This window comes from Tiliqua scincoides, chromosome 5 (assembly GCF_035046505.1).
Source record: "Tiliqua scincoides isolate rTilSci1 chromosome 5, rTilSci1.hap2, whole genome shotgun sequence".
In the NCBI taxonomy this organism is placed as follows: domain Eukaryota; kingdom Metazoa; phylum Chordata; class Lepidosauria; order Squamata; family Scincidae; genus Tiliqua; species Tiliqua scincoides.
The window spans coordinates 54188001-54205173 of record NC_089825.1 but is presented as its reverse complement, the minus strand read 5'-3'; the positions used below and the strand labels follow the sequence as shown (position 1 = coordinate 54205173).

Sequence of the window (17173 nt, the reverse complement as noted above, 5' to 3'; positions counted from 1 at the left end):
GCAGCCAGTACCCACCCCCTTCCTGAATCCAATTCTCCCCCCAGCCTCATTGCCTCCTCATTCCACCCTTTCCACCCCCATTGTTGTCTTGTTCCACCCTCACCCATCCCATCCCACCCACCCCCCACCAACTTACCTGCCTCTTCATGGCCAAAGAGATCCACCCACACAAGTGGGAAGGTTCCAGCCTTCTCACAAGTGCTCCGGCAGTATGCGCCTCTGTGCACTGTCAGAGCGCTGTTTAGCACTGCCATAAGGCTGTGAGCACTGGTGGAACACTCATTTCACCAGCAAGCAAACTTATTGGATTGGGTTGTTATTTAGTTTTAAAAAGCAAACAAATACTGAACTCAGGGTGAATACTGGGTGAATAAACAAAATTCTTGAGGGTTGTCAACCCTTGAGCATCTTCACCAATCTGTGCATATTTTCAGGGCGGGCACAATTAAATCAACTTCAGATCTATGATAAACTCACAACCCAGGCCAATGCATGACTACTCAGAAGTAAATCCAATTGTGTTCAATGTGGCTTACTCCCAGGTAAGCGAACATAGGATTGCAGCCTCATAGTGTAGGTGAAATGCAACATTTGTATACGTCATTTTAAAGTATACGTTATTTCTCAAACAGATTTACAACGCTTCTAATATTCACTATATGGTGGAGTGTGATCAAAGTTAGATAATCTAATAAACCATTGTTTAAAAAGAGGTGAGGGAAAAGCAAAATGTTTTCAGGACTATTAAGCCCTCTGAAAATGATGCAAACACTGCAATTCTATAGATGTACTGCATTACACAAGTCTAATTGAATATTTTGATGATGTCATAAACACAGAAGTGTAGCTCTAGTGATTTGTTAAATTATTAACTTTCCCCTCCAGCCTTAGTATTGATTTATAGCTTTAATAATGCAGCTTTCTATATCCTTTGTAGCTCATAATACATGAACAACAGGTAGTATATTTCTGGCAAGAGACAAACTATGCTTTTAAATTAAAATGGATCTTTCTTTCCTTCTTTCGTTCTGGTCATAATATGGACCATAATATGCAATAAATAGTAAAGAGGAGGGGGCAACTGTTACCCTGCACATCCCTGATCTTGTCTGATCTTGGAAGCTAAGCAGGGTCAGGCCTGGTTAGTACTTGGATGGGAGACCGCCTGGGAATACCGAGTGCTGTAGGCCTATACCATAGTCTCTCGAGACTGAAGGTTGCCAACCACCAGTAAAGAGGAAAAATAGCTAACTAATATGTTTAGAGCTCTTCTGCTAATTCCAGTGACATTCACCTAAGTCCTGTTCCTCACCATCCAACACCATGCAGCTACACTGCTGAAGAATATGCTGGATGCTGTGCTATTGGGAGGGGGATGATCAAAGAGCCCTGGAAAGGTAAAATATTTTTTTATTTTCCTTTCCATAGGCTGCATGACTATCAATAGATCTCCATGGACCTACATCAACTATTTAGTTGGTGTAAGTCCAAGGAGAGGCAGGGGGAGTATCAGGTCAGAAAAACAGGGGCTAGGAACTGGTGTGTCCTAGTGCCATTGAGATTCAGCCCCATGCTCAAAATGCCCGCCTACCCTGCTCCTGACCCCAGTCCTCCCACTCCTGCTTCTGAACTGCCTCAACTGCCGTTGTACCTGCACCTCAGTGGCATCTGGAAGCCACCGGTGTACACACAGGGCCTCTGACCCCAAAGCCCATGAAGGCACCACAGTTTTTGTGACACTACAGTGGTACTTACGATGGAGGATTGTGGGATCCACTGCCAGAGGGGCCTGATAGGTTTGCGCTGCCAATTGCTTTTGAAGACCAGCATTTTGCAAAGTGATCAGGCAGGAGGATTAAAACAAAAGATTCAAGGTGATGAATTCTGAGATAACTCAAGATTTTAATGAGCATACAGTGAACTCCATGGAAATATTAAATATAATGTCTTCAATAAAAATAATTTGATTAATGATAACTTTATCAGCTTCCTGCAACTTGTTATTGTCCTTATGGATTATTTGATTGATTGATTCATAAATGACCTGCAGTTGAGGATAAGCAGTGAGGTATCCAAGTTTGCGGATGATACTAAAGTCTACTGGGTGGTGAAGGAATTTTGTTGAGCTCCAGAAGGATCTCCCTAAACTGGGGGAATGGGTAGCAAAATGGCAGATAGGTTTTAGCGTAAAAAAAAGTGTAAAGTAATGGACATGCGGTAAGAAATCAAAATTTCAGATATATGCTAATGGGTTCTGAGCTGTCTATCTTGGGGTGGTGGTGGACAGCTCAATGAAAGTGTCAACCCAGTGTGCAAGGGCTGTGAAGAAGGCCTATTCGATGCTTGGGATATTAAAAAAGGGATTGAGAATAAAATTGCCAATATTATTACGCCATTGTACAAATTGATGGTAAGGCTGTTATCTTGATTATTCTTTCCAGTTCTGGTCACCGCATCTCAAAAAAGTCATAGTGGAACTGGAAAAGTTACTGATTCGAATGACTTGATCTATAAGTAATAGTATGGATGACATATATCAGATGCCAAGGCTATATTTTGCTGAGGAACTAATTTCTTTACCCTTACAGACAACGTACATCATAATCAACAGATTTATGTAAGTATTTATTTCTGGACTTGTACTACTTTAGACTGCAGTTAAGGAAGTGTACATTTCAAGGTTCTTGAGCCTGAGAATGGAATGTTCTTTATATGACGCAGCAAACATCATTCCCCCATCCCACCAGTAGTCTTAAGTAATGCAGTTCAGCAACAGACAACTGAGTTTGCTGATAATATAGCTTGGTTCCTAGTGACCATTTATAGATGCTTTTACTGTATGTGACCTGGTTACTGCCATTCTTAGCAGAAGTAATTAAGGCTGCAATCCTATACACACTTATCTGGAAGTCCCATTGAACCCAGCAGCACTTAGGAGTCTGTGAGTCTGCTACTGCCATGTTAGCTATCACAAAGCAAGGCATAATCACAAAGCCAATCACAAATGATATGGGTAATGCAATTGATGGTGGAGTTTATTATGAACTAAGGATTGCATCCAAAGAAAGTTAGTCCTTAAAATCAGTGATGTCACAACTAGCTTGCCTTCTTGATTTCAATGGTGCTTAGTCATGACTAACTTTCTTTGGCTGCAATTCCATGTTTTAGTAAGGAACAGCCCAACCCTACTTAACTCCTCATGCAGCTGTGCCAATGTGGTGCCTGCTAAATCTCAAGAAGGAGTTCTGGCATCTGGAGGTTTCCTCTCTGCCCCTATCTGCTTGCCATTCTTCCCACTCCCCACTCTGGTCCCCTCCCCGCCTCCATCCAACTCCCCTGCACTAACTTATTGGCACACATCCACTGACATGAGCAGCAGCCACAAGACTGTGCTGAATGGCTTGTCACCTTTTGCTATACCCAGAAATTGCTTTACATGGCTGAAACTAGTGTTCTGGCAGTGCAAGCCCCAAATAGGACTGGGTCGTTAGGCTCATGCATACCTACTTCTTGTAAGTAAAACACTATTTTGACTTCCTTATTTATTGGCAGTGCAGACTATGAGGAATTCAGAAAGAAGATGGTTGATGTTTGCTCAATAAATGACATTTATTATATCCTATGTTAAGATCAATGATGCTACAGTGTCCCACAGTAAAAACATAATTTTCTGGTTAAATCAGACCAGAAGTTCATATAGTACCCTGTTCAGTTTCCAACAACCTAAGTTGATGCCTCAGGGTTGCCCATAAGTAGAGCATGAAGGCAACAGCCATTGTCTGCCTCTAGTTTCTTGCATTCAGAGGTATACTTCGCTAAACAGAATATTCTCATTAGCTGTCATGGTTAGTACCTGTTGACAGACCTATAATCTAGGAATTTTTCTAAGCCTTTTTAGTAAATTCAATGCTTTTAGTAAACAAAATTAAAGCTCTAAACACCACCATCACTACTACATATGTCACATCTACAGGTATAACTTCAGGCTGCAATCTTTCCTGTGAGTAAACCTCACTGAACACAATGGGACTTACTTTTGAGTAGAAATGCATAGGATTTCACTGTATGTTACTGAGGAGAATCACCAAGCACAATTTGGGAAATCTGCATATTTTTTATTACTTTGAATAATCATTCTTCTAAGTCAGTAATCACTTCTGAATCTTTCCCCCGAAGCTTTATTTCTTCTGATTTCCTCAGGCTGACTGACAGTTTCACTTTATGTCCTGGCACTGGAAAGTACGAGTTTGTTTTGACAACCATTCTTGTTCTCTCCCCCCCCCCCCACATACTCTTTTAGTGAGTGTCTGTGGCCTTTTTCCTTTCTTGGCCTTGACAAGCTTTCAAAATTAGACAGATTTTTTTAAAAAGCACACCCAAAGCACTCAACATTTCTAGTCACTCTGCAGCTAACATGATATTTAAATATAACTGAAGTAGCTTTAAATGTGACATAAGAGATTTCATTTGGAGGTGACTGGAGATTAGGTGAATATATAGAGTAGATAAACCTGAATTACTGCACCTCTTCATAACTTTTTTTTAATTAAAGTGTATTTTGTGATACTTGGCTTTAGAAAAGTTTTGCCTTTGTCCCTTTCAAGCATGCAGGATGGAGGATGTGAATCCAAAAAGTGAGGCGTGAGTTCTGAGAGAGTGGACCAGGCAATAACATAGGACTTTAAAAGCCCAATCTTATCACCATCCATGCTATAGTATACAGCCATGCCAAAGGATGGGAGGATGGCTGCCACATGGCCATTTCCAGTAATGGCCAGGTAGTGCATGATAGTGCATTGTGTTCTGCAATACTATAAGTCGGGTTGTGCTGCCAGAATGCAAGTTCCAAGACCACAGCCGAAGGAGAGGATGGTTTAACATATTCTGAAGCTTGATGAGCCCTTTAATTGATTCAAGATGATGGGGTAGCATGATCACATTGTATCTCCTTACAACAAGTCTGTATTGTAAGTACTATCTACTCAGACAAAATGGTGGATAGTACAATACTGAGGTTGAGAGAGAGTGGCTTGAGTAAGGGCCACCTATTGGAATTATGGAAGAGGTGAAATTTGATTTGGGGCAGTTCTGATCGGAAGCTCTGTCTTTTAGTCACTCTCTCTCTCTCTCTCAGCCTCAGCAGTACATGATGAAGCCAAAAGACAAATGACATTACCTGTCATTCAATGAGATTATTTCATATGGGATTTTTTTTCTGTATACAACATTCCTAGAGAAAACTGTAACATCATTACAGCCATTCACGAATACAAGGCAAAAAGCACAGGTGGGGTGATTGCAACCAAGGTGCCATGCGGAGCCCTTGTACAAAGCAAAGGAACACTGATAAACCCAATACAGTACTAGCTACCTGTTTTAGACAGTTTGCCGGTACTCCTGTTACTTGATGAGCTATCTCCTCTTGTCAGAACGGTTATTCCACCAAAACTTGCTGTTTTTGTTATGGCTGGCTTCAAATTGCGATTGGAGCTGTCCGAGTCTGTGCTGCTCCATGGCCTCTGGTGATCTGTCCATTTCAATTCATTATCTGTACTGCTTTGCCGACTGCCTGATGCCTTCCCTGTGCTATCTCTGTTACCCCTACAGCACCATCAAAAAAACAAGAACATACAAAAACCTGTAAGGGCAACATTCATTCTTGCTGATACTGCTGCTAAGGCTGATTTGATCAGTAGAGGTTGGTGTGCACCTGTGTGGGTAGGTATGTGAGTGAGTGAAGCATGATTAAACAAATGGGTTCGAATTCCATTTACAGCACTGTATTTCCTCAACAGCAGACTTGAACAACTTCTGATCCACCCAAATGTGGCACATCAGCTATGTGTCGTGACTTGAACCTCCCCTTTCTCTGTCCCCAGCAATCAGGCAGCAAAAACTAGGTACTGTCAAGCCCCTAATGTGTGGCTTCCACACACGACCAGTGGACTACAATCTGATAAGTCCTAATTTGTAAAGATCTACTCTATATGAACAGCAGGTCAGAAAAACAACTGTCCTAAGCAAACTATGCTAGTTTGTGTGCTTTTATTACAGTGATTTTATTACAGAACTGACACAAGTTTCACTGAATTTGCTTAAACTGGGATCATTATTGGAGTAACCACAACATATTTCAATAACATTGTCGTCTTTGTCACCCTCTTTTTTCTATGCTGTTGCAATCTAAAAACCAATGACACCACAGCCAGCATTCTATACCCATTTAGCCAGCAGAAAGCAATCCAAGCAGGCAAATGGAGAATCTGCTGGTTTGCCTTTTTAATACTTTCATCAGACTTCAATTCTTCTGCCAGGAAACATTCAATGGCATTTTCAGCTAAGAAACCTTGTATTTGCAATTCACATTCTAGGTACAGTATAATTAAAATCAATTGGGAGGGGGAACCCAGTAGCAATCTTTGTAGCTAAATGGTACATGTCACTACATAAAGTAAGCCCTTTCCTCTTCATCTTAGCTGTCAAGAACTACCTCTCAGATCAAACTGGAATATTTATATTTCTCTACTTCTATATTCCATCAAGTAAGATTTTCCGCTGCAATTTAAAATATCTTAATTTTGTTCTATTATAATTAACCTTCCTTCTTAAATTTTGGGTTGCCTTCTGCTCTTGCCCTCTTCTGTTACCTGCCCATTTACCCACTTCTCACATAATTACCTGCCTCTCCTTCCACAAGGCCTCTGTGTTCTGTTCTTATTCCTTTCTTATTAATGCTTGTGCTTCTCTAGAGGAACACTTGTACCAAAGTAACTAGCACTCTGGCATTTCTTTACACTAAGAGCCCCTTAATGTAGATGCTATTTTCTTGAATAGCTGCAAAGCAAAGCACAAATCCCACATCATACTGGGTGAATACTAATTGTAACACAAACTATATAGTATTAGATAAATGCTCACTTCTAAAAATGGAGATTGTTGTTTTCTAAGGTATTATTCAAAACTTTCTCCCTTACATAACTTAAACGATACCTTTTACCTTGTAACAGACATCTTCAGTAAATACTGTATTTCATAGTATGTAGCTAATGCCTACACTTTTTGAAAGCATTTTCTGTTTTATTTAAGAGAAGGAATACAGTATATGTGATTCCATTAACCTAGAATGGGACCCTCATTTCTTCTAAATGTGTCATACTTATTACTAAAGTTGATATGACATATTTATGAGAGGAGGGCAAAATCATGCCAACATGAATTGTGGTCAGGTTATCCAACTTTACATTTAGAGTCTGCAACAAAACATGTGAAAACTTTTATGCCATTATAATGAAATTACTGTGATCCTAATTTATTTATATGGTCTATAGCTTGTTTTAATTGTGTTTATGTTTTTGTATTCATTTATTTATTGCTGTCAGCTGCCTTGGGTACCTTTGGGGAGGTAGTTGGGATATAAATGCAATAAATAAATAAATAAATAAATATAGTCACATTCAACTATACCACTCCCTGCCCAATGTCTAGCCATGATCTGACAACCTCAAATGCACCTGAGTACCCTACCTATGTAGCAGTTTCATACAGTCTGGGTACACCAAGAAGACACCACAACAGCAACTCTCTTCACCTTTGGGAAGTGGAGATGGACAGCCCCAATCCTAACTAAATTCCTTTGTGGTGCTACAGCAGCACTGGCAAGGGCTCTGCTATATCCCATGGGGGAATTTTGACTGCTGGAGGTCCCTTCAGCTGCCAACATTTGTCCCCTTGTCCTGGGGTAAAAATCAGCAGCTGTAGTGGGTCAACTCAGACCTGCACCAGTGATATTGCTGGCGCAAGTTTGCATTGATCTATGTCAACAGACCAGACCCGAGAACAGGGATAAAGTGTGTGCCAAAGCCACTGATCATGCCCCCCTCCTGGGCCCAATCTGCCCACCCTGTCCCTGTTACTACCCTTTCCCACCCTTGCATGAGATTTACTTTGTCTGGTGGACATCCTTGGGAGCACTAGCCCCAGTGGAAAGGCTGTGACCTTCCCTGCTAGCATGCCTAGCCTTCGTGCTGCTGCAAAACACTTTATGGCTGCTTTGTTACAGTGCATGCTGGTGGAACACACGTTCCACTGGCACTGCTATAGCATAGGATTGGGCTGTTGGTCAAGTCTCTTCTGAGCCACTCTTGGAAACTGCCACACTTTAGCGACAAGGTTATGTTTATATCACAGGGGGAGGGAAGACAGGTGGTGGGACAGGTTAATCTGTGATCCTCTGAATTTTTATTTTTAATATAAATATACGTTTAGTGACACATATGATGCAAACCTGAAGAGCTGTCTTTTCTTAAGAGTTTCATTACCTATGCTGTCCTCTAAGAGCCTAGTGAAAAATTAAAAGAAAAAAAATTAACAGACATGAAATTTTTTAAAACACAAATGTAATTTCATACTTCAGCTGCTAACAATCCCATTTTATTACCATCTTTCGTTTGTCGACAGAGTACCATAGGAGGCATTATATCTTCAATACAGTTGATTATAAAGTTTAGCTCACGTTTGTCCTTCTCCAATTTTGATTTTTGGGAACGAGATAGAAGTCTACACCCAATTTTTAAATTCCATGGTAAAAAAAATGTTTTTTGCATTAGTAGAACATTTTTTGCTATAAAAATCTTTTATGGCACATTATGTCAATAACGTGACATAAGGGAAAGCTCTAATGACACCCATTAATTTTCAGGAATAAAATTACAGCAAGAACAATTCTTTTCTCCCCCAACAAAACAGCAAACATAGATCTGAGAAGTGTTAAAATCTGAAAGTTAGCAAGTTCATAGGGCGATTCTACTATGAAGTAATGGGAGGTGGCCACCACAGGTGACAGATATTGAGCCACTAAGACCAGCAGAGTAGGAGTGAGGAAGAAATTATCCATGAAGTTTATCTTTTTTGTACACCTCCCATTAATTTCAGTAGAGCTGGCATATAACAAAAGGTCCAATCATCTCCATCTTTCCAGTACTGATGCAGCTTTGCCTATGGGGTGTGTGCTGCATTCTGCAGTAGGAGGGGAGACATGGAGACCTCTTCAAGGTAAGGGAACATTTGTTCCCCTACTTTGGGGTAGCACATTTGTTCTCCTACTTTGGGGCTCTTATGGGGCTTCATCAGAGCTGGAGAGCTGGATAGGACTGGGCTCTTAGTGGTGAATTGTTCACCTATTAATTAGGGGAGAGAGAGAGGTGGCATTTGGTCTTTCTATACAAAGCTGGTTTTGGGCCAGCTTTAGATATTCCACTGTAATCAAGCAGACACATTTCTCCAATATTAAAAAGATCACAGGTGTGCGGAGAATCTCTCATTACTTTATAACTACATTATTTTGATGAACTCCTAAAAATTAATCTACATATACATAGAGTGTACAAGCCTGTAGGTATGTGAATATACAAAACATACATCTGAACATCCTAATTTACAGCTGAAATCCATAAATTATTCCTTGTACAACAGAACACCACAACTACTGTGTAGGGCAATGAAACACACATATTAAAACAATCAATCAGCTTTCACTTAGAATACAAATCATTCCTAACATTCAAATGTTCATAGTGACTGGCTGAGATAACATTTGAAATAAGAAGATTCCACTCTTCTGCCTTAAACAAGTTAAAACAAAATTCTTAATGAAGAAGCAGAGCTTCTTGGCAGCTTAGCCAAATAAAAGTGCAGCTTAACCACATTTGGATTGTAACCTTTGCAAAATGTCTTTGGGCCCAATCCTATCCAATTTTCCAGCACTGATGCAGCAGTTCCAATGGGGTATGCACTGCATTCTGTAGTTGGGGGAAGTCATGGAGGTGACCGAAAGGTAAGGGAATGTTTGTTGCCTTACTTCAGGGATGCATTGGTGCTGGAAAAGTGGATAGATTTGGGCCCTTTGTATACTTTTATAATCTTGGCAGCCCAATTCTAAATTGTGCTGAAATCGGGAAGCCAGCTGGTCTGCCCTGTACCCAGCATGCGGTTGGTGCCCAAAGCAGCTCAGCCTGGGGCAAGGGGGATCGTCTCCCCTTACCTGGGGGAGAGATACAGCAGCCCCAGTGGGGCTACTCAGATCTGCACCACCTAAAAAGGTGGTGCAGATTCGAGCAGCTTGGAGCTGCACCGAGCTGCCTGAAAATGGTGTCAGGATCTGACACAAGTGCCGGATCCTGGCCCCAGCCCCTACTCTCCCGCCGACTGCCCATGGGTCTGCCTGCCACGCTGCCCCAAATACCTCCTCCCCACCCTCCAGACCCCCGCGCCAGCCAAGGTCAGACAGTGCAGACTTACCATCCTCCGTTGCTGCAAAAGCTGGATGCAGTCTCCATGGGCTGGAGCATATCCTTGCGGAAGCCCAGCTGACCACCGGAGGAGGCGCAAAAGTGCTTTATGGCATGTTCATGACACGCCTGGGCCAGTGCAAGGGACTCGTGCTGGCCAATCTCCTTTTCAGGATCGCGTCCTAAAGTCTTTTTTGTACTTCACTGTAACTATTTTAAATTGAGACATTCTTGGTTCAAGTCTATTCCTAACTGATTTTTCCTAAACAGGAAATGAATCATGACTATTAAACAGCAAGTTTATATAGATTTTTTTTTACCTGTTATCCACAAAAAGATTTTCTTGGGAGCAAACTGACTGGAAAAAAACAACAACAACAACAAATGTATTAAAGGCTCCAGGTAACACTCAACAATTCCAATTGTCTAAAGCAGAATCACTTTCCACATTCAGGCTAAAAGCTTGCCATTCATGCATCGCTACGACAAGAACACTGGGATGTTTGTTAACAAAAAATTGATAATAGCAGTATTCATGGATTACCATGTATCAAAATGTGGTGTTTTTTAATTTTTCTCCCAGAAGAGGTCAGATGAGGAAGCAAACTACTTATATTTTTTAGAAGAAAACAAGAGAGGATGTTGTGAAAGATCTACTAACTAAGGCCCTAAGCTAGAAAACATTAGCTGTAATCAAATTCCAGAAATCGGTTTTGACTTAAATGGGCAGTTCAATCTTATCCCCCACCAGTCCACAGCTTCTGTGTTGCTGATAGAGTGCATGATGCTTGCTATGGTGGAGGGGCAATCAAATGGCCCAGGAGAGGTAAATAGCTGGGTATCCTTGAACCCATGCCAGCTATATAAGTCTGAGGAAAATTGGGGGTGTATCGGGCTTGGGAAAGAGGAATTGGATCTCACTGTGAGCCACTGTCACCAAGATCCTTCCCCTCCTACCTTGACCCAGTTTGGTCCCGCCCAAAATCACCTATGACCCACCCCTGAACTGCCCCTGCTGCTGACGTACTGGCTCTGGTTTCTACTTATTTCAATGGCACATTCACAAAGTAGTGGATAAGTGAGGATAAATAGGAACAAAAATAAAGAGTTGGTAAAGGAGGAAGCTGAGACAAGTAGAAAAGTTTAAATGCTTCATGGTTGAATTAGAAGCTAACAGCAAGTTTTACATGGGGAAAAAAATTCCTACTGGATGAATAAGGTTTTGACAAAAATTAGAAAATGGAAAAAAACAATGGATTTCTTCCATTGGCAAGCATATATCACTTTAACACTGTTTAATTTTTTATGTAGAGAAATGAGTCTATGCTCATTATTCCACAAATAATTTTAATTGCCTTTTGACGTTGCATTTTCCTCCTGTTTCATGTTCATAAAGAGTACAGTAGATGCTTTTGGAAGGAAAAAAAAAGCCCTCTCAGCTAACATTCCACTGAATTTAAACAAGATAAATGGGGGCAGAGAGGGAGAAGCAAGAAAGCAATCTGGTCCATTGCCTCTCTTACTGTGGAACTATAGAATAACAAAATAGTATCACCAGGCATTTAAAAACTAGTGCAACAGAAGTGCATTTGCAGTGCGTCTTCCCGTTTTCGGCAGGATGAATAGAAAAGAGTGCTGAAAAGAGTGCTGATAAACTACAGAACACATCTATGTCTACTTCTATCGGTCTCTCGCAAAACACACATGGCTGAAACATTTGTTTGAATAAACTAGCACTGCTTGGCTGCAGTCAATTTGCACTAACAGATAGTTTGGCTTGTAACATGTAATTGTAATATTCAAACAGAGCATTCTACAGCAAATATACAAAGTGTGCCAGCATCTCAGACTTCGTTCCCTGTTTTAGTATTGACAATATGGATTCTGGGTGGGATTTACTGCAGCATGTAAACTACAACAGTAGAACTAGCCATGTCAATTCATAGGATAATTTATTGTTCCTGAAACCAATGCTTTAAGGATACACGGCCTAAGAGCATGAACAGAATAACAAATATGTTCCTAGAGGGGAATATTTCCTCTCTTCATGTTATGTCATTTTTTGGAAACAGTCCATTCTGTTTAATTAATTTGTATTTTTCTGCGATGAAACACAAACTCTTTAGCTGTTCAGCTTAATAAACATCATATATTCTTCAAAGTGAATGGCAATCACTTTCAGAGAGGCCACAGTCTTCCTAGTTGTGTAAGCATATATATATTTTTTTTTCCTGTGATACATGCTGGATATGAAAATGAGGTTTTGTGGACACAGGTTGCAGATCTGTGTGAGAGATGGCGACAAAAGTTTAGATGTGTGTATAAAGGCCAACTTTTGAGAACAAAAACAAAACATAGCTTATGAGAATTTTATGTCAGGCATAAGGGTACATAAGCACTAAGAAGTTATATTTTATTAAAAAGCGTGAGATGTCTGTTACCTCTTCAGTATCTTGAAGGGTATCAGTGCAATCAGCATTACAGCCTTATGGATAGACTCAATAATAGCTTCGTTCATCTTCATGCTGCAGAAGCTGGCACAAGGCCATGCCATCTCCTGGAATATCCATTTCTCAGTGCTGATGTAGGTCTCCATGGCACAGAAGACAGACACATTTTATTATATTACCCTTGTTATTTAAAAAAAAAAAAGAAAAAGAAAAAGGAAAGAGCCAAGAAGCTTTAGGGGAAGCAAGTTAGCTATTATGCTGAGATTCACTTTGCTCTTTTATATGCAACGCTCCATTTGCTTAATGCTCATGGTATCATAGCAATTGCTAACACTACCTTTAAATTTCTCATTTGCCCACCAGTCACAAATTTAAGGGAATGTAGGACAAAAAGCTGAATATATTTATGCACAAATGCATTTCCTCAAGGGCCTACTGTACAATTCCTACATGTTCAAAACTTCCTGCAGTCTTCTTCTGGTAGCACTAATGTCTTTCTCAGACCCAAAGCAACATTATTTTGGATGTATGTGTAAATTATTTTATCTATAATCCAGTGCTTTCTAAAAACCAAATTACAATATAGTCTTATCAACTATGCAAATAGCATTGGGGAAATTATGGGGGGAAAAATCTAACTGGGATGACGTCAGAAAGGACTGGATATCTCAACTCACAATCAGATGCCCCTGAATAAACAACCATGGACAAATAAGTAGGTGCCTTCACTCCTTGTGGAGGAAATCCTCAGTTTACTCTTCATTCCACTTTCTCTTTCACTTGAGCCATCCTGTGCTAAGGGTCTCCATTCACTCATATCTGACTAAGGAACTCCCTTGTTAATGCTACTACCTCCATGGATGAGCTGCCCTAGATACTGAAGTGGACTGTCCACTCCTGCAGACCTCATGCTAATCCTCTGTATTATTCTGACAAGAGAGTTCTTAGCCTATTCTATTATCTGTTTCTCAACCAGTAATACCTGTACTACCGGTGATACTTGAGATGGTGTCCAGTGGCACTCATGGGACCCCCAGACTGTCTGGCAGCAAGACCAGTAATGCAACAAGCAGCAGTAGGAGGCTCAGCTAAGCAGGCAGAGCTCCAACTTGCACTTTTCACACACTCGAAAAAGCCCTCTGGTCCGCCAAGAGCCTCTTACAAGTATTTATTGAGTCTGGCCATCCAATCCAATCCTCCCAATCCAGAATAACGGGATGACATCACCAGTTACTTACAGTGGTACTTCCAATAGGTGAACCATGCAAAGTGGTACGGTAGGGGACAAACATGGAGAAACGCTGGTCTAGGGGAGTACCAGAAAACTTATCTCTGTCGTGTCAGGTTCTAAAGTTGGCTGCAAGTAACGTCTAATCTATGTTGTCTATATTGCACTCTGGAAGATTTTTTTTTCTCCTCTGATTCATCAGCATTCCCCAAAGCTGATGATATGTCTACATAAAATAACATCACAGTGTTAGTAATACTATATAAAAATTGCTAGGGTGCAAGTTCATACACAAAGTTTTAGAAGAGGTTTAGGGGAAAAGGAGGATGCTATTCTTCACAGCATAGGGTGTATGATTTGTTCTTTGGAACAAGTCACAGTTTTGTACTACTTGAAAGCATGCTTGTTCCTCCAGAAACCGATTACATGTCTTTTTGTAATCAGTTTACTGAGAATATTCCACAGCATGTAGTGATCACTACAAACCACTACTTCATGTGGGGGATTCGGGACAAAGATGAAAAGGAAATAAGTCTCCACAAAAATCATAATGAGTTTATGGAATTCGTTACCACATCTGATGATCCACTAATATAGTTTTTTTTAAAAAAAAATAATGGCTAGGTCTGTGACTTCTCACAGCATATGGTAGGTTACTTTTGTGAGTTAGATAGACTCTTGCTCTGACACAAGTTTCTTGAGAAAGTTAATTTTTGAGTGTACAGGTATGCCCCCATATCTTCAGGGGTTCTGAAGTGAAGTGAAACCCGTGGTTAAGTGAAACCAGGTGAACACCTCCACGCACCCTCCAGAGCCAAGGTGTGCTCCACTCCCCTCGCCTTCAGAGGGTCCTCTGAGCCCGGCAGAGGCTGCAGACATCCATCTGCAGTCTCTGCCAGGCTCCGACTGAGCCCAACAGTGTAAAAAACACTACTTCTGGTTTCTCAGTGAACCAGAAGTGATTTTTTAATGCTATAAGCCATTGGGAGGCACAGGAAAGCTTCTCCAGAGGGAGGGCTTTCCCAGACCTCCCAATGCCTTAAAAAAACATCAAAAATGTCACTTCTGGTTTCATGGAGAAACTGGAAGTAGCGTTTTTAAACTGATGGGCTCAGTTTAAGCCCAGCAGAATACACAGACGGACAGCTGCAGACCCTTCAGAGGACTCTTCAGATGCGAGAGGAGCGGAGCTCCCTTCAGCTCCAGAGGGGGCATGTGGGGAGCATGCAGGGGGGTCCGTGGACCTAATACATGGATAAATGAATCCAGGCATATGGGATCTGCAGATATGGGGGGCCACCGTATTTAACTTTCATGAAAGGCCAGATCCTATGACTTTAGGCATTTAAAAATAACATTTATGTAATAACTTAAATGTTGCAGTGATAGCAAACCAGCAAGAAAAATATGAGCTTAATAATAGCAGAAGACTTTGCAAGTTGGTTCCAGTGTCACACAATCAGTTAACCCCAAGAAACAAAGTCACTGCTAACCAAGTAGATCGTTACTTTCATATATTTTAAAGCCTTTTCAAATTAAAAACCAAACATATGACAGTACAATCCATAGTGATTGCTGAGGTCTATTTTGCAATAGAATTGTAATACAAATATATTACTATGTAGTGATGTTGAATAGGAGCAATACTTGGTATGTTACAGTGTAATCACTAATATGATGGTGCATCAAGTCTTTTGCTGTTAGACTTTCAATTAAATTCACAGTGTTTACTTGCTTTTAAACTGCTAAAAGCAGTCAAGGTATAATTGGATTCATAGTTTTACCAACTACATAAGTCATAGCAAAACAGAACTTATTGCAGAATCTATGTGTTGCCAAAGAACTGAATTCCTGAATCTAAATAACAAAATTATAGTCTTAAGGTTTGTATCTTAACTTCTTAAGCTGCCTGTGAAAGCACAACTTTAATTTTTCAAGCACAATTTGAAATTCAGGCTTTCATCAGCTAAATTGCTGCATATGTGATGAGGATGGTTAACTGTTTTATTGAGTCTTATTTTTGCAAAAGAGTGTTACCTGATGTGTTCTTCTGCAGTGTTGCATCATCCACCCCTGCAGTAGCATAGCTAGTGTAGCTAGCAGGTACCCCAGGTATCACCCTCAGGGGGGTGGCACAACTAATGACCAAAATTGTGGAAATCTTGGTTTTTAGGAGTAATACCATCATGTTATATACCATTTGATGCCTAATTTACAGCAGAATGCAATGAAAAAACAGGAGTGGAATATCTGCATTCTAGAAAAACCAGAAAAGAAAAACATGACTGACCTTTGTCACAAAAAGTGGATTTTCTTAACTCAAAACTGTCTAATGAGTCAGTGCTCTGAGAGTTAACGAGATGTTATTATGACACAGCATGGAACCAATAAGATGATAAAATGAGTCAGGTCAGAGTTAATACTTGGACTCCTATTCAGTTATGTGAGTGCCATCAAGTTGTCCACTGTTGTTTTTTGTGTGTGTGTGTTACTGATTGGTTGGGTAATCTGTACTGCTCTACAGTAAAATAAATACAGTTAATGGGGGTGACACCATGAGTTACCATACTGGATGACACCAACCCTAGTGATGCCATTGGTGGGAAGGTGGAGTGTGGTACACACTGGCTTAGATGACTTTTAAAGTGGATTCTAAACATTCATGGTGGACTATTGACTAATTGGGGTAATGAACCACGATGGCTACATTAAACCTTCAGATGCAGGAGCAGTATATCACTGACTGCTATGTGTATGGGAGCAGTGACAGGGGAGGGCACTGATGTTCATCCATTGTTTTTGAGAAAATACCCACTGCTTATATTTTTGGTCATTATTATTATTATTCATTTCATGTCATGACTATTACTATCTCTCAGCCTCACCTACCTCACAGGGTTGTTGTGAAGACAAAAGAAGGGGAGGAACCACACACATCTACCTGAGCTCTTCAGAGGAAGGGCGGTATAAAAATGTGAAAAAATATTAATTAAATTAGATAAAAATAATTTTGTCATGGAGGGTGACAAATATTTATGGGCCCCGGGAAACAAATGACCCAGCTACTCCACTGCACCCCTATATCATCTGTTAAGTGACCAAAACCTCTCTGCTTACCCAGCTGTCAACCTGCTCAATTTTCTCCTGACAGCATCTGCTTGTAGTTTTGCACATGCTTTGCAATAGACAGCTTTTGTTTCCTCTTGCTT

At 40.6% G+C, this 17173-nt stretch overlaps 1 protein-coding gene across 1 annotated transcript in view; it reads right to left on the bottom strand.

Annotated features, from left to right (window-relative positions):
* The window catches only part of ARPP21 (cAMP regulated phosphoprotein 21), a 122529-nt gene that overhangs the window by 60406 nt on the left and 44950 nt on the right, over positions 1 to 17173 (bottom strand). Inside the window, exons 10-12 of the mRNA XM_066627365.1 lie at positions 10607 to 10644; positions 8285 to 8338; positions 5369 to 5601 (exon numbers count right to left, since the gene is read on the bottom strand). Coding sequence (XP_066483462.1) covers positions 5369 to 5601; positions 8285 to 8338; positions 10607 to 10644 — 325 coding nt within the window. The remainder of the gene's footprint in view (positions 1 to 5368; positions 5602 to 8284; positions 8339 to 10606; positions 10645 to 17173) is intronic.